This window comes from Corapipo altera, unplaced genomic scaffold, assembly GCF_003945725.1.
Source record: "Corapipo altera isolate COAL_440 unplaced genomic scaffold, ASM394572v1 49, whole genome shotgun sequence".
In the NCBI taxonomy this organism is placed as follows: Eukaryota; Metazoa; Chordata; class Aves; order Passeriformes; family Pipridae; genus Corapipo; species Corapipo altera.
Genome location: NW_020884879.1, coordinates 5928474 through 5946879, shown reverse-complemented (window position 1 = coordinate 5946879; position 18406 = coordinate 5928474). Strand labels below are relative to the sequence as shown.

Here is an 18406-nt window from a genome sequence, read left to right as displayed (position 1 = left end):
TTGTTCTGACAGATTAAAAAGCTAAAATCCAGTAATTTTTCTTTAGAAATTTTTATGGCTCGTGCAAGTTTTGGCATCCTTCTCTGGATTCTTTCCACAGCTTCTGAAGTGAGTTGGCCATGCTTAATATTCAAGATGATGACTTAAAAACAGTGTTTTCTTTAGTGCAGCATCCCTGCTATTGTTGCTTAAAGGTTAACTGAACAGATGTTTCTGCTACCATATTTTCTTTACAAATTTTATTTAGAAACTAGCAATGGAATAACTCACATAATTTCAGTGCAAAACAGTGTATGCTTTCCTACACTAAATCATAGAATCATAGAATGGTTTGGATAGGAAGCAACCTTAAAAGATCATCTACTTCCAAATGCCCTGCCATAGGCAGGGACCTTCCACTAGACCAACTTGCTCTAAAACCCATCTGATCTGGCCTTGAACACTTACAGGGATGAAGCATCCACATCATCTCTGGTCAGCCTATTACAGTGACTCATCATCCTCATAGTGAAGAATTGCTTCCTAATATGTAAGCTATTACCTAATCTAAACCTTCCCCTTTTCAGTTTGAAGCCATTCCCCCTCACACATTTAAGAAGTCCCTCTCCAGCTCTCTTGTAGCTCCCCTTTAAGTACTGGAAGGCTGATCTAAGGTCCCCTCAGAGCCTTCTCTTCTCCAGGATGAGCAACTTCAACTCTCTCAGCCTGTCTTCAGAGGAGAGGTGCTCCATCACTGATTATCTTCATAGCCCTAATCTGGACTCGCTCCAACAGGTCCACATCATTCTTATGCTGGGGTCACCAGAGTTGGACACCATACTCCAGGGGGCACATGAGCAGCCCCACTGCCATCATTAAGCTTCAATGTCTAGCTTAGACTGCCTTATTATAGAACTCCTCAATATTGGATTACTTCTGAACTCTCGGGTAAACCTCACACGGTAAGGGAAACGGCCACAAAAATACAGAGCTCAAGAGTCCATGGGAAGTACCTGTAGGTGTGACAGATAACCTAAAGCACAGGCTTTAATCTCCAAGACCTGAAAGAATCACACTGAAAGTACTAACATGTCTGTGTTATTGAACTGTAATAATACACTTCAGATGGGAATGACAATCAGTTAGTTTTTAATACGTCCAAGGATGGAGAACCCACAACCTCTCTAGGCAGCCTGTGTCCTTACTAAAAAAAGTTTTACTCTATGTCCATAGGGAACCTCCTGTCTTTTGGTTTGTGCCCACTGCCTCTGGTCCTGTCACATCCTTTCTTCCGGTATTTATACACATTGGTAAGACAGCCCCTGATCCTTCTCTTTTCTAGGCTAAGTCCTAGATCTGGACAAGGCGCTCTAGGTGTGGTCTTACCAGTGCTGAGTTAGACTGGATGGTCTGTAAAACTCCCATCACAATGGCATTCATGCCACTCACCTCTTCTTTGACCCTGAACACTAAAATCTGAACCAGACTGTAATCCACCTTACAGAAGAGGTCCATACACATATGCTGATTCCCTTGAGGGCAACAACCACTCCCCTTTTCTTCTTGGCCTTGTCTTTTGTTTCAAGAGAGGCAAAGGCTTGTCGATGATTCTGATATACATAAAAGAGAAACGTGCAGAGAAAGGCACAGCGTAATATTGGAGAAAAGCAAAAAAAGGAGAGGAATGAATAGTTAAGGACTTAGTAATTACCAAGTTTAATACAAAACATTGATGATTTCAGGTCTTGAGAACACAGATGGTAGGAATGTGAAAGAAGTAATGCAGTCGAAGACAGAATATTTAAAAAAACCCAGACAGGACTTGCAAAAACCCACAGAGACAAAAGGATAGCAACTGTTTCTTTGCCTGAAGATAAGGAACACTCATCTCAAACAGAAAAATGCATGCAGACATTTACACACAGTGCAATGACTGATGAAAAATCTATCTTTTCTTAAAAGAGTTACCAAAGCAAACAATGGAAGAGTTTCTGAGTAGAAAGCATACAAATAGGTGTATAAGGAAAATGCTTCTGACAAGGTGCAATTACCAGGACCTTTTTGCTGTTGTGAACACAAAATAGTTACAGTAACAATGAGAAGTAAATGAATGGTAAGAGATACACCCAACACTACAGAATACAGCAGACAGCAATACATGGATCTGACTTAAGAATTGCTGCCAGAACAATAAACTCAGTCACCACAAAATCTTCTTTGGGTAGGTGGCATGGAAAGATACCAGATATGGCTTTCACAGCAATTCTGATGTAATACAGCTTGAGTGTTCACATGCAGCTCCCTTCCATGGGTCTCACCTCTTCGCAGTAAAGTATAACCTGCCCCAGAAAATGCCTAATTTTATTTAGTTCTGATTAGGAGGTTATCAGTCCTTATAGGAAAAGCTCTCATCATTCCCAACTGATCATCAACATAACATTAACAGTTTGTCTTCAAATATGAAATGAAGACAGATGGTGAAAGTAATTCTGAGTATTGCTTTGGTCCGTTAAAAAATAACCAGACTAAACTCAGAAGTTAAACATCAAAGGATGCAAAAGAAAATACCTACTACTATAGGAATAATTGCTTCAGACAAGAAGAGAAAATGAAGAAGCGTCTTTTAGAGAAAAAACAAAAGACATTTTCCATCTTCACTAAAGTGGGAAATATGCCAAGTAAGACTGAAGAATTGCAAACATATGTTTTCAAAATGAAATGTGACTTGTTAATTTAGACCTTATCTAAATCAAGAAGACAAGTGGCATAGCTATATTCGTTCCAATACACTGTAGTGTCAAAAAAGACAATAGAATCCAATCTGTTTGAGCTCAGATGCAAGGAATTAAATGAAGAATTTAAGGTGTGTAATAAATCTGGCAAAATGAAAAGATAAAGCATGTTTTAAAATGAAGCAAAACCCAAGAAATATAGAAGGAAAATCAGAACATGCAGCAAACAGTACCTTCTAAGTGCATTCAAATTCTTGGAATAACAATTAAAAATCTTCTTTCTCATAGATCCTTCATATAAGTCCTGATCCCAAGCATGTCAGAATACAACGCAAACAGCAAACATTTATAAAGTACCAGAAAAGGCACATAGGCCTTTTTACCTTGGGGTAAAAAACCCCCCCCCAAAACAAAATAGAAAAACATATATGGATTGTGATCAAGACAAACATCTATGGAACTTGTTTAAAAAAAGATGATTGGAGATTATGAGAAAGTAAAACATTATTAAATTATCCAAGAATGTTCATACGCTGGGGAAGGTACAGCAAAAGGGATGTAAGCAGTCAGGGTCTATTCGGCTAACTTTTAATAAAAATGAATGACATACACCTTTGAGCCTGAAGAGCAGAAGGTGAGAGAAAGTTACATGGAAGCATCTAAAATTAGTTAGTCATTTTTGATGAGTGTCATAAATGAAAATCCTGCACTGAATCCCTTTTCTCTAGGCATTAGAAAACACTACCCTTTTATGCAAAAAAATGGCTGCATGCCCTTATCATGAGAACAAGCTAAAGGAAAATTGAGTTTAAATAATTCAAAGACAAAGAATAGTAATTTTCTAAAATAACTAGGAAAAAAGGCACAGCTTCTTTTCCCTTTTTTATTTAAGCAAAACAAATATAATGGAAAAGGGGGAAAGAGGAGGGGAGAACAGCGAGGGGAGAGGCAGAGAGAGGGTGAGAGCAAGGGTGAAGAGAGATTGGTGCAGAGGCATAGATGGATCACGTCTTGATCTTCCTTTTGCTGCACCTGCATCCAATATCCTGTTTCAAGTCCTTGGCTGTCTTCAGATTCAGAACTGTAAGAAATCTAATTCCAGTGCAGCCTTACAGTGGCAACACTGGAGGTGCTGCAGACCAATTCATATCACTTAATTATTAGTACTTTGTTAGGGTAGAACAGTTGAAACACTACACACTGCAGCACTGCAATGAACCCTTAATACCTACATAACTTGAAGCACGTCAGTCCCTCGTGTCCATATAATTTACCATTTATGTCCACATATTAGTTAAACTCTCGCAACATAGCTCCTAGAACAGTCTTTAAAAAAGGCACTTATTTAAGTACTTTCCCACTGGAACAAAGGTGTTTTATCAGTTCTCTTGTTAAAGTGCTAACAATTCTGTCAAACATAAATGAAACTTGCATTGCATTCAAGGTCCTCTTTTTTTTTAAGCACTAACAGCTGTGCACCGTACTTTACAAAACTCAGAGGGAAGGAGAGGGGAACAAAAGCTTTACTAGTCTGCATTGGAAGAACAACTTCGACTGCAGGGCCCCTCACACATCAGAAGGACTTATGGAAAAGGATGCTGCAGAGATGGTTGTGGCTCTTGTATTTTTAGCTTTCAGTGGGCACAGGACCATTGCTATGTCCTACTAGATGTTCCAACTGACTTGAGCCTCGTTACAGACAAAAGCAAATGCAATAGTTCTGTTAACACCTTGGCAAAATTTGTTTGTAAAGGTGAGACATGCCTTAAGTGTGACAACAGCTTGTAACTAGGGCTTCAGAAATCAAACATGAACTTCCACAACATGGATGCAGCATGGTGGAAAACACTGATTCACACTTCTGAAATACAGTGACCAAGCCAGCAGAAATACAAAAACATGACACTTAATAAAAAATGTAAACCTTCTTATTCACATATGTAGACATGCTGATACTGAGGGGGACCTCTAGGGATTACTGCAAACAAGCAAACAAGAATTCCATTACCACATCAATCAGAGCAGCCAGATTGCAATGCAACTGCTGTGAGCCTTCCTTACTGGACTGCCTAGGGAAGCTAAAAGAATATTCGTGTAGGTAAAGGTAACTAGAATTTTGAAGTAAAATCATTTCAGCTTTCAACTCATGTAAAGTGAAACTGATATTTGTCGTTAATGCATCACTGTGAAATGTGCACATACACCATCCACACAGCTGTGTTAGGAAAAAAGGTATTAACTTGCTGCACAAGGACAACAGGGCCAGCTGGGGTAGTAAACCTGTCTGAACACCCTTGGCTAGCTCAGCTCAAGAATCAGAGCCCCAGAATCTTATTGAAAAGGCAGTTTAAATGCTCTGGAATTTTTTCATCTAGTCTATAAGATACCTACATTAAAACTACCTTAATAAAGATGTGGAAATAAAGCATATTACAATGACACCATGCTGTCCACATTAACCAAAGGAAAAAAATGTCAGCTAAAGGGAGAAACGTGACATAAAATGATCTTCAGTTACTGCACACACAGGGGTGCCAATTTAACAGCTTTTTAAATATGCTTAGGTGCAGAAGACATATGTTGCATTTAACCTTCAACTGCAAATGTTCTCCTCTGAACTAATTGCTTTTGTCATAACCTTAAAACTATTTCAGTGTAAAACTCAAACATTTACAGGAACATAATAATAAATATTTGAAAGCTACTGATAATAGAGAATTGAAAAGGACACAGCTAAAAGGTTGTAGTATTAGCAGAAAAGGCAGCTAAGTAAGATAAGGTAACCATTAGCTACCGCTACACAATAATTCCATGGATAGAAACATAAAATAAACCTGGGAGCACATAATACACGCAACACTTATTTCTGCAGTTGGTCCTTTTATAAAGGAAATTATGGTAAAGACCAATGGCAAATATAATCCTCAAGCACTGATGAAGTTAATAAAGCAAACAGGAAGATGGTTACACTACTACAGGAAAGGAACCGTGAAAATCAAGCTTCGCTTACTCTCTTTTAATATAAATCTAATATACAGTGAGATACTAAATACTAACTGTTCAGAATGTCAGATACCAGACCTCTCTCCTTGTCTTTTACAAACACAAGAATATTTTGTATTATTCATTACCCGTTCTCCACTGTAGAATTCAAACTGATGTGCTTAGGAGAATGAGTAATTTGTGCACATTGAAAACAATGGTTATCTTTTGCCATCATTGCTCAAATGGTAGGAATGATATTAAGCTGATTCATCCTACACGAAAGCAAAGAGGTTTTGAAGTGGAATTCTGTAGATAACCTCCTCAAAATTACTTCTTACTATTTTAAACAGAACAGAGTATATCACTAACTGACATCGCCCTGTACCTTTTTTCAATGCAAGGTGACAGGGAATCTTTGCAAAGTGACAGAATTAAACTGGGAGTGCAAGCACCAACCTAAATTGAACAGGTCAAGATGGAAACACAGAACCTGCGCCAACCTCAAAATAAAAGGATGCTGTGATGTTATGGCATGGCAATACTGGCACCAAACCAAAAGAGAGTAATTATTTTGGGATTCACTGATTCAGAAATTAAAAGAAAGAGATTAGGGTGGTGTTTGACCCATTTTAGAATCCTTTGATTTGTACATCATGCTTTTCTTTTTAGTAGACTGACTTACTACAAACTTGAAATATTCACAGATGCTTAAGCAATACTACATGGTTTAAGTAATTCCTTAATAATATTGAAGTTTTTAATTTAAGTAACTAACTTGACTATCTATAAACTGTAGATAAAATATTGCTAAATTTCTTTCATTAAACAAGTAAAGCTAGGACAAGATGTAAGTATTACTAGAATTCCCTCTAGTGTTTTAAATGCTCTTCCTGAATAGGTTTGGTCAGATAAAATGGCACTGCCACCTAACACACATGTCCGAGGAGGCTTTGAAGTGTTTTTGCAGGAAGAAATTCCCATCCTATGTGAAAGGGCAGGGAAGGTACAAATCACAAGAGGTTCAGAAGATCCCAGTATTACCAGAGTAGAAAATATAGAACAGGGAGTTAAATTCTCAAAGATCAGAAATCGTGTTAAGCATTTGTAGAGTCTGGAAAGACACATTTTTTTCACAGCATTCAGGAAAGAACATTTTCTTTAGCTCTCTAAGGATCAGTAAAATAATTTCAGCTTTCTGCTACTATTCAGATGGGGCAGTACTTCTCTTCCTGGAAGCTTACTAGATGTGTGTTTTTCCCTTCCTTTTGCCCATACTCCAGTGATAATAGCAGGAATTTGACTTCCCAGTAGCACCAACAAGGAAAGCTGGTGTAGACATGATATTGCCATTCCTCTTCAGCAACCTGTTGTACAGACCCGTTACTTCATCCTTGCACAATATATGTTGTTTAATTAATATTTAAAGAAGCACTGATATTGTATATCAATCTAGATACAGAGACAAACTTCCAGCTTTGAAGATGAGTATTTGCTGAGATGTGGTCAAGAAGGCTTCTGTTACATGTAACTATCGCTTTATGTATCAATGTTAGAAGCAGGTATTCTTTGATGAAAATTCCAGTGTTCTTTAGGTGTAGAATGTTCTAATTAGAGCAGAAAAATACTTTGCTGGAACTTGTGACAACTGAAATCTTTTGTGGAGAGACTTTGCTTTCCATATAGTTTCTATACCTGCAGTTTTTCTATATTTACAGCTCAGTCACCTCGGTTGGGATCACCCAACAGGCTTCTGTATCAGCTGAGCTTCAAGGTTTTTGAGTCTTTGAGTCCATACAGATCAAAAAAGCTGAAAATCTGGATGATCAGATTTCAGTCATGAGGTTCCCAGTATCCAGTGATGCAAGGTTTTGGACTAGTCTGCTAAACAGACAAGTCTAGGACGTGCCTGTTTCTCAGGCACTGAGCTTTTCTCTCCAGTGACCAGTGACAGTACCCAACAGAACAGCACGAAGCTGTGTCAGGGAAGGTTTAGGTTGGATATGAGGGAAAGATTCTTCACCCATAGGGTGGCTGGACTTTGGCAGAGGCTCCCCAGGGAAGTGGTCACAGCACCAAGCCATCCAGAGATCAAGAAGTGTTTGGACCTCAGGCCCATGGTGTGATTCTTGGGGCTGTCCTGTGCCTGGACTCGATCCTCGTGGGTCCCTTCCAACACAGGATGTTCTATGATTCGATGATTTGAACAATGTTTACATACTAATTCAATCTGAATCCAAATGAAAACAAATAAAATCCTCGATAAAATGTATCTACCATAACTGCCAACTTTCTCCAATTTCTTTTACAGGCATTTTCTTACACACAAGCCTCATTGCTACTCAAATGGAATATAAACTAACATACAAGCTGAAATCAATTTAAATTGTGAATAATGAATGAATTTATGTTTTCCCAAGGAAAAAAAACCAGCAATGATCATGCACTTCCTCTTTGTCAAAAAAATGACAGCACCAACATCAGCAGAGTTGTTCTCAACTTCTTCCATTCTGGGACATCTTTTCTAAGGTTTTTTGTTCCATGGACTCCAATGGCTCCCTGATAGCAACTACAAAACTTGAAAACAAAAGAAAGACCAGAAAACACATCCCAGGAAGCCCCTAACTTGGCCCTAAACTTTTTTTGAACACATTAGACTCATCAGGGTTGAGACAGAAGTCATTTATTTATAATAAACACTTCCACACAAAAAAATAGAAAACCTCAACTCCCTTAACTAATGGTTTCTAAAAATGCTTATTCAAACTGACACATGCATGACAAGTTTCAGCTCAGTACTATTTAAGGAGGAGGAGTTATACCGCCCAGAAAAATGGTGTTTATGACAGAAATGACAAAGAATCATTCATCATAGGGTTTTTCTATGTGGAGCAGTAATAAAGCCTAAATGAGACTGCACTTCATTAGTAATTTATTTCACAGATCACTATATATACACAAATAGCATAACTCTATTACATTTTTATAGTGCCATTTATTACAGTACTTCACATACTATATCCACATGACAACACAGAAATGCAGCTTTCTCTGGGGAAGAAAACAGCAGCCAACTGCAGAGCAGCACACAGGGAGGAAACACTTCAGAGCCAGAGGAGCAGAAATAAGAACTCTCAGACAAAACAAGAAAAGGACAATAAAAAGCAATGAAACTGAAGATTTGTCCAGAGATGGGCAGCTAACTCAAAGAATAGTTTTGCACTGGTTTTGCTTGCCTGATGTCCCATTTGATTTAGACAGTAGAAATAAAAGAGGAAAACTGAATACCCTTGCCTTGTCCAGTCAGTGACCAACAGCAGAGACTCCCACCAGAGTTCCCAGGCTAGAATACCCTCTCCTTCTCACTTTATTCCTGAGCACTACACTGGCATTTTCCACTTGTCACAGGAAACAAAAGAACAGCAGTTCAATTGCTCTCCTCAGTCTGTATCTGGGATGCCACTCTTAAGCCACAGCCAAGGGCATATTCTCAGATATTAAGAGATATCTTTCTCTAATAAGACTTCTGCAAAGTGAGGGTTCAGGACTATTCCACTCTCCACCAGAAAACAATTCTCAAACTATCATTCTTAGAGGCCAAACATTTCCATTAAATTTCCAGAGATGAATGGTGACTCCTGCCTTCCAAATGCATGTGAAAACATGGTATGCTACATAAACCAACAGAATGCTCTGAGGAGATGACAGACAGGAGGACATCTGAAAATGTCTCATCACAACTGCTTTTTTTGATTAGTTTGCTTGCAAAGTAACAGTGTCCAATTATGTAGTGTTGGGGCTCTGCAATAACATATTATATGCATTATGTGAATGCCTTCTAAAATAAAAATTAAAAAGAAATGCATTGCTTTTAACTTGTGAGGAATGTTTAAACTCAACAAATATTCTCCTGATTTTCTTGCCAAAAACCTCTGCTGTAAGAACACTGATAAGAAGGTAAGGGGTTTGTGAGTTCTAGAGTCTCTATTTTTAAAAATAAATTTTAAAGTAAAAACTGTACTTGAAATGTAATTTCGGATCATTGGGATTTTTGATGAGAGGAGAGAAAAACATGATTTTACCTAGTAATTATTTTTTTTTAATCTCTTCTGATGAATTAACTAGAAAAAGAAGAAAAAAACCCAAAACTATCAGGAAAATATTTCCTGGGCACTACGTTAAAATCTGTTTCACAGCAGAGAAAAAATTTCTCTTAATATTTGTTAATACTGATTTTGACTGCACTGTGGGAGCTTGAGAATAAATACACTTACACTTACATCATTTCTCCTATGGCTCTGGTTTTAATGTTCCTGCTCAAACATTCTGTTATTAAGTGCACAACTACAGTCCAGATCATACAGTATCTAATTTGATAAGAGGCTGAGTAAATGTACATCAATACAATTTTTCTTCCTCTTTTGGTCTCATATTGCACTGCTTTCGCCTGCATTGGTGGTAGGCTAACTACTAACAGTTTAAGAATGAAACCTGCAATACTGAAATGAAATACTGATTTAAGATGCAGGTTTTAATTACTCATTTCAGTGACCTGCATTCTCTGTTATTACATAAAAAGAGGGATACTGGCCAGCTGCTAAAAATATAATTCTCTATTTGGGTAAGTTAATGAGTCTGAATTAAGTACATGAGTATTCCCCACTGAAACTGGTAAGACTGTTTAAATCCCTAAGTGAGGCAAATGAGTAAATAAAATGGTTTTGTGCTCTCTTTGCTATTTTAACTACTAGACATGCTGGAAAGCCTTTTTTTCTTGCTCTAAGAAACCCTGCAATGTGACCCACAAATGCAGGAAGGACAAACATTGTAGGAAAGATAATGAAATTGAAATTTTATTTCCAGCTTGTTAATTCTCCAAATCATTCTCCTCAACAGAACTGATTAATGACTTGTATGAGCCAACAGCCATAAGCTCTGGAGAAGAAATTCCTTACAAAAGGTGTGAATCAATGGATTCAGTGCATTGAGGCTGAGAGAGCATACACACGCCTGCATAAAAGGTGAGGAGGATGAGAAGAACCTAACAGAACTAATATTGACCTGGACATTACTGACAGAGTGCAAAGGAAGATAACAGGTGAAAAGAGACTCAACGTAAACAAAGTCTTGAAAATGAGAAGTTTATCTTCAACACCATAGGTAGAAAAGCTAATTAAGAGATTTGGCAAGTTTGGAAGATCTGCTGGCCAGTTTCCATTTAGGCAAATCAGGGAGTTGCAGAGTTTTCAAGAAGAAAAGAAGCAGGAGATGGTTGACGCTTAAAGATAAACTTTACAGTCATTCCACATCTAACAGTTTTACCTAAGAGAGTATGGAAACTTTCTCCTTATTCTTTCCTGGAACAACTCCTAGTCAATCAAATCAGCCTATAAAAACACACCGTAAAAAAGTCTCATTAAAGAAAGAAATATTGCATGATGCTACTTACCTGCCTGTCTACTTCTGGAAGCAAAAGCAGGAGGTATTGTTGAAAATGCTGAGGTAAAGAAGCAAAGGTGTGTTTATTTATTAAAGCCCTCAGGTTAGTGTTCACTAGAATAGATCCCGGTGTTTCTATGTCAATATCCTCAGCTTTGGTCCATTTCAAATGTCCTGGAGTAAATAAACAGAAATAACTTTAAACACAAATAAAGGAAGAGAGCAAGAACAAGTTTTTAGCTTTTATTGTATAATATAGTAAGCTCCAGAGAAACGGTACTCTGAGAAGGGTAACACAACCTTTTCTAGGTGTCTTAACAGTTTCTTTTATATTCCCTGGATTTGTCTCTTGAGCTCTTACATGATCCATGTTGCAGTCAGCATCACAGCTGACATATTCATACTTTCAGCTCAAGAGACCAACTCAACAGTAGAAAATATTCCTGCCATGTCATCAACAATAATCATAAGCATCTATTTTCAAGCAAAAGGCTGCCTGACGAGGTTGATGTGAATCAATCATTACGGACAGCTTCTCTTTTGCCATGCTCCACATCTGCAGTGTCCCATAGCACCTGCTAAAAACTACCTGTATGAATAGACAGTGATCAAAGAGATGAGAATATTTAGCGTGTTCAATCAGAGTCTGAAAACATGCATTTTTCAGAATTTTCCCAAGAACTGATGATCTAAAATGATCAACACACAGAAGGTAGCGGGAATTATGAAAGGTTTCGAAAATGGTCTGTGAGGAACAGTACAAACCCAGGAATAAGATAAAGACTCAGCAGAAGGAAGGTGAAATACATATATACCTGATGCACAGGGGTACAGAATAACGTCTTCTTACTGTACAAAGTGGATAGCAAAGGCAATGAGCTTAAACTCTTGCACAGTAAGAAATATATCTGTTAAGATACTGGGAAAAGAAAGCATTTAACCACCAGGGAAAAGGAGACACTTGATTAGATAAACTGGGAGACAATATAGTCTCCATCAGTGGAAATCATTAAGAATATGTTAGACAAATACCTGTCAGAAATGACAGGTGTATATATGATTTTGCCCTATAACTGGAGGTCTGGTTTTGTTATTATTTCTAGGCTAATATTTAGAAGATGCTTTTAAAGCTTCTTAAAGAGCAACTACTGCTACTTGCTTCAAGGTGTGTGTGTGTGTACATATATATACACACATTACTACAATCCTTTTTATTCCTTTCAGTCTTAACATATTATTATACTCAATGGGGCAAAGGAAAAAGTGGAGTCCTAGTGGCTGGAAAAACTCTAAAGCTTCTCCCTCTCCCAGGAAACCCCTTCAGGTTTTGGTCTGTTGTACTTTCCAATATTTCAAAGATGCAACAAAACAGGCATTAACTAGAAAATACACAAACTCCAGCAGAATCTCTTAAAAAACAAGTGAAAGACTATTCTACTATGAGCAATGATGGCACTTGGCATTAACACAGAACCTCTCAACAAAGATTACAACTGACATGTTAGTGAGGAATAGATGTTTTACAAATGGGGGAATTTAGGCACACTGATTATTAGTAATGTCTCAAATGCTACAAGCTACTTAACAGTAACACTAATAAAAAGAATGCAAGTATGTGTTATATTTCTTTGAAGACCTATGGTGGTCTCTTTCCTGAAAGGCTGCATCACCACCCACAAAATGTACAAAATGAAAGAAAATGCAGATTTGTAAATTCTAAAAGCTCCTTTTCAGTCACAGCCTCCCACAAACATTCTTGCAATTTCCTTTAATTTCTCAGCAGACAATACTAACTGAATGAGACCAGGCACTGTGTACTCAGCACAGGATAACCTTTTCCAACATATTTCCAACATACTGTATTTCAGTACAGCAGAGACTCCATTACAAACGAGTGCCCTGTTACACAGGACAATTGTATGGAAGAAGTGCTCATTTTCATGAATGCACCACAATAAACTGTCCTCACCATCTGTTCCACCCACTAAATATATATGCAAAAAGAACACAAGCATAACACAAGTAGTATGATGTGTCCAATTTTATTGCCTGTATGTATATTCTATTCTTTAATAAATACAAAATACATATCTCCATCTTCTAAGTGACTCCAAATTAGAGCAACATTTTCACCAGCTAATGCTTCATATCCCATGGAAAGACATACACATAGAGATAATCCAAACTAAAAGAAGTTATATGGCTGCAAAGTCAGTATCATCTTTGAGTGGCAGGTATTTTAACAGCATGAAATGCCCAAGCCAGAAAGTGAAACCTAACTCTATGTGCCTGGGTCACACATTTCCTTATTTATTTGACCTGCTACCACTTACAGACTACTGTGGAGGTTTTATCAACTTGAGGAAGAAATATGTGTATTATTTCTAGGCCAGTAGCAAACTGTGGATGCCCAGCATAGTCATATTTAAAAAAAAAATCCCTCAAAATCTGTTCAGAACAACAAGAACAAACTCTCTCTCCTGCACCCTTCCTATGGCTAATTTAGCAGGTCTCAAGTTTGTAATCAGATTTAGTGAAGTGTTTGGGAGGAGCATGGAAGTATGCCACTACTTCATCACTAATCATAACTTTATGACAAAACACATGCCAATGTTTTTTATGTTGTTTTCCACAGAGAAAGACACTTTTAATCCTTATATAGCTGCTATTAGAGTTCAGGGGCATCACTGTCCAGATCAGAAATAGAACCTGTAAGAAGAGAAACTCAGGCTTGCAGTCTTAAAAAAAAAAAGAGATTAGTCTCCAAACCAGAGAATTAACTACGAAGAGATGGGATCACCATGGTTCTAAATCAAAGTATAAAAATGAAAACAGGAAAAGGACAGAAATCACATATTTGGCAGAATCTGTTAACCAAAAGGGGAAAAAAACTCATCATATTTAATCAGAGCTCAGAAAGTCTACTGGGCAGATCAGTGAATATCTGGAACTGAATTGTGCACTATACAGGATGCTGCACCTAATCCCAAAGATGCTCAACAACTGTTCTTTTAGCATCCCAAGAAATATTATGTCATAAGAGATATATTTCAGCAGGTACAAGAACAGTGACCCTTAAAACTTTACAAAACGCCCTGCATTCCATGTGTGGTGTCCCAAAAGGCCAGTGGATTTTTTTTCTGAAATCCATAAAAAACCTAATTAATTCACTCTACATTTGATATCATCAGGTAACAATTTAGGTAATATCTGGAGATGGGGAGGAAGGACTTGAAATTATGTATCTCAGTCTTAAATGTAGAGAAAAGTTACAGGAAATCATCTAAAGTTAAACATAACTTTGCATAGCAAAAGCTGCAATACTGAAGGAGTATTGTCAGTTTTGAATAATGCCATTGGGTCAACATAAAGAATTAGCTATCTATATGGAACTGATTAATAACCTGCAGAAAGATCACGTATGAAACAGAAGTGCACTTTCATGGGAGGCTGTGATACAATATGGTTTATGGGAAACAGTTTGCCAGGAACTGGCAATAGCATATTTTAAAACTCACCTATGGTATTTTGGAAGTAAAGTAAGTACCTTGCATTTTACAGGATGATTACATATAAAAATAGGACTAGGTGCGATGATTAATAAAGAAGAACTATCTTATCACCACAAAGAGAGGCATAAGATAACTTTTAGGATGATATAACCACTACAAAGAGCTTGTTTGCTAACTTTTCCAACATGGCCACATGGCAAATACTTCTCTAAATGATTCAGCAGTCTGCTGAATGCAAAAAGGACTTTGAAAAGATAAAGAAACGGTTATGTCATTATTCAACTTGACTTTAGCCAAGACAAGAGTCTTAGTGAATGCTACATTTTATGCTCCCTAGGGAACTTTTCCAATTAAATTTCATGCAGAGCAGGAAAATCTGCCTATCACATGGAGTTGCAAATTTACTTTTAGCATCTCTTCAGAGAAAATTCTTTGTTAATTACAGAACATCATCCATGAATCTTGCTAAAAAACCACTGAAAATAAAACCAGAAACCCTATCTACAGTTTTCTGAAGAGATGTAGCTTCAAAATAATTACAGATCCAACTGAAGAAATAAATCATCCAAAGAAGGAGAATCAACCAAAAATTATATGCCAAATCTCTATATGACAAGAAATAATGCAAATGAAAGAAGGAGAAGGTTAATTTCTAAAAGGGCAAGCACGTTAGCCAATATGCTATTATCTTTGGGAATAAATGCATAATAGATGGCAAGCAAATTTACCATGAAGAAAGAATATCTGCTGCACCCTGCCCCCATCTCCCACAAAATCCTTACACGACCATCAGAACCTAATTGCTAAATCACCTCTCTGCCTGCAGTTGCTGGGTCTGTCAGACTTTAAAAAGCAACTACAGAAAATCATTCTGGGAGAAAAAAAAAAGACCATGGATTTTCCGGGTAGCCAGAAAGATGTCTTCTTGAGAGAGGGGTAAGCTGCTGAGTTTGAAAAAGGGACAGATAAACCAGAAAAATAATTTTTTTAAAGAGAACACAGAGTTTAGAAAAATATCAGTATTACAAGTAAGATATTTATTTTACTCCTACTCACCTAAACCAGATTTTTTTAACCTCTTTAAGTGCTGGCTTGTTTGTTTTCCAGTTGGAGACTTTTGCCCATGTTTCATCTCTTTATCAGAACCATCTGCTTCACCATTTTTAGATTCAGATCCTTAGAAAAAATAAAATCCCTCAAACATGATGCTTTTGCACTTTTACCAACATCCCCCCAGCACCCCCTACTCCGTAAACAAAACAGAAATAGGATTTAAAAAAATTGACATCTACTTGCTGAAAGGCAATATAACTTTCTGGTAACAATATGATTCCTTATCATCAGAGGAAATGGAAGTAAAAGCTCAATAAATCAATTAAGTGCTGAAAACCTAAGTTTAACTGAACACTGCAGTCAATAAAAATGTTCACTGATCTAATAAAAATAACATAGTTCTATAATGCCCAAGAGGTACCCTTAAGAATATTTTAACCTCAAGTTATGGGGCAGCAAAGCAATCTAAAGCTGAAAAAAGATAATTTCTTTGTGAAGAAACATTTATAGAAGGGATATGCTTGGAAATACAATTGTCAGTTTGTGTTAAACATAGACATAGAAATCTCTTAAAATGAAGCAACTTAACCACCAGAGCTAAAGGTCAAGGTTATGCTGCAGTGATAAGCATGGTATCAGAACAAGAAAAGCTAACAAAAGGATTCGAGTATTGCAATGCAGAATTGAGACACAAATTCACACTCACAGAGAAGCTTGCCTTTTTTTCCCCCCTCCTCCCCTTTTTATGGCATTGAATACCAGCATGTGGTCCTCCATTAGAGCTCCAGAGCCAAACAAAATGTTACTTTGCATTCCTTTAAAGCTGTTGCTATTACCAATTGCCATTTTACTGTGCGCCTTCAGTTCTTTATTAAAGAAAAATCTTCATCCTCAAGACACCAGATTTGATAAGGAAATAAAGACATTAAACTAAGCCACCCAACAATTCCAAATTCTGTATACTACACAGCTGATTCAGAGGAATGCTCTGTGACTAGAGTTGATCTTGCAAACGGTCCTTTAGCTATTTACCTGAAGGTGAATCCGACTGCTCATCAGACACCTTTAATGGTGTCAAAACAACACGAGGAACAGTCTTGTTTACCATCATTGAGACTCCATTTCTTCTTTTCTGCTGCTGTCTTAAAGCCTACAAAAATGATAACAAAACATAGTACTGTAACAAAAAATAATGCTTATAAGTAAATTACACAAGACATTTCTCTACCATTAAACTGAATCCCTTAAAATAAGCATAATTTACATAGCTACTGACTTGCCAGACTTCATACTTGTCCTCTTTATGTCATTTTCCTTTAAAATATAAAATCAGGCTTTTTTTCCTTTTTTTATAAAGAGAAAGAAGATGCACCTTAGAACATTTTCCAACCCAGTTTTTACAACAAAGAAGCACATAACTGTTTGCTCTACCTTAACAGCACAATGTGATAACCCATGGAATCTGAAACTAAGACTTCCAAAAAAAAAAAGTAAAACCAAAATGCTTCAAAACCAGAATAAAAATATATATGTCTGCACATCTCTCGCAGGTGCATCCTCTCCAGTATACTGCTCAGTCAATCAAGTTAACACGGAGTGTCATCAGTATGTACAGCATGTAAGGACTACAGTATTGATGCACTCACTCAGCCGTGAGTAGTGCTGCACAAAATCACTGAACATGGCAGGAATCATTTATTTTCGTGAAGGGAATCAGTCCTAATCTTGGAAACCTTGCAGCATTTGGCTTCTGTCTGTTTGACTTTGGGCATTAACCTTCAGAACACGAACATGATGGTGTTCTGGCAAATCTGGGGAAAAATGATACACGAATAAATTTCTAAAAATGGGAGTGCTTTGTGTTTCATAAATGTATTGAATACAGGGTTGATAATGTAATACAAAATATTTAAAGATTAGAAATAGCAAATAGCCATCAGACTATTTTACATGGAAAATGATATCTCATTCAAAAGATCTTAAAACACACAAATATGAATACCCGCCAATTAATACATCTGCAAGCATTAAAATTCTGGAATTAATCAGAATGGGCTGGGCTTAATACAGATCTCTCCTATTCTCCTATCTATTTTTCTCCAATCTTACTGTGCACTCTCTTTTTACAATTGTGATTTGTGTTATGATCTTGAGGGGGATTTATTAGAGTAATACTACATGAACAAGGAACATATTTAATATGAATTATCCCTACAGGTTTATGAGCATGAATGACTGATGCCTTACAAGATTTAAGTCTGTAACTTTAATGAATCTGTAATATCTTTCCAAAATGTTCACATAGTTAAATAATAGAAAAAAAACCCAACAACCTAAAAAGAAAGAAATCGATATTGGTCTATTCCTCTAAATAACACACTACACAACACAAAATACACCAAGCCACACAGAAGCTATTTCATCGATTAACCCCTTTTATAGTACTTCTTAAAAGACACATAAGCACTGTGCAATAAAAAGTAAATTAGAACACTTGAAAGCAAACAAAGAGAAGAAGCTGGTCAGATCTGCACTGAACCAAAGAAACAAACAGAAGCCATAAAGAACAGTCTGTACTTCAAACATTTTAAAAACAGAAAATTCATATTGGTCTTGAGCAAGCATAGCCAGACTTACAGACAGAAAATTCTAAAATTTTAACATTTCTGAAAAATTCCCCACATTTCCAAAAATGACCCTCAGTGCAGT

At 37.0% G+C, this 18406-nt stretch overlaps 1 protein-coding gene across 6 annotated transcripts in view; it reads right to left on the bottom strand.

The window, feature by feature from the left end:
* The window catches only part of ASXL3 (ASXL transcriptional regulator 3), a 129971-nt gene that overhangs the window by 32552 nt on the left and 79013 nt on the right, over positions 1-18406 (bottom strand). For all 6 annotated transcript variants that reach the window (XM_027638713.1, XM_027638714.1, XM_027638715.1 and 3 more), the window contains 3 exons: positions 16730-16847; positions 15701-15820; positions 11143-11306 (listed from right to left, as the gene is read on the bottom strand). In XM_027638713.1, the coding sequence (XP_027494514.1) occupies positions 11143-11306; positions 15701-15820; positions 16730-16847 (402 nt within the window). The remainder of the gene's footprint in view (positions 1-11142; positions 11307-15700; positions 15821-16729; positions 16848-18406) is intronic.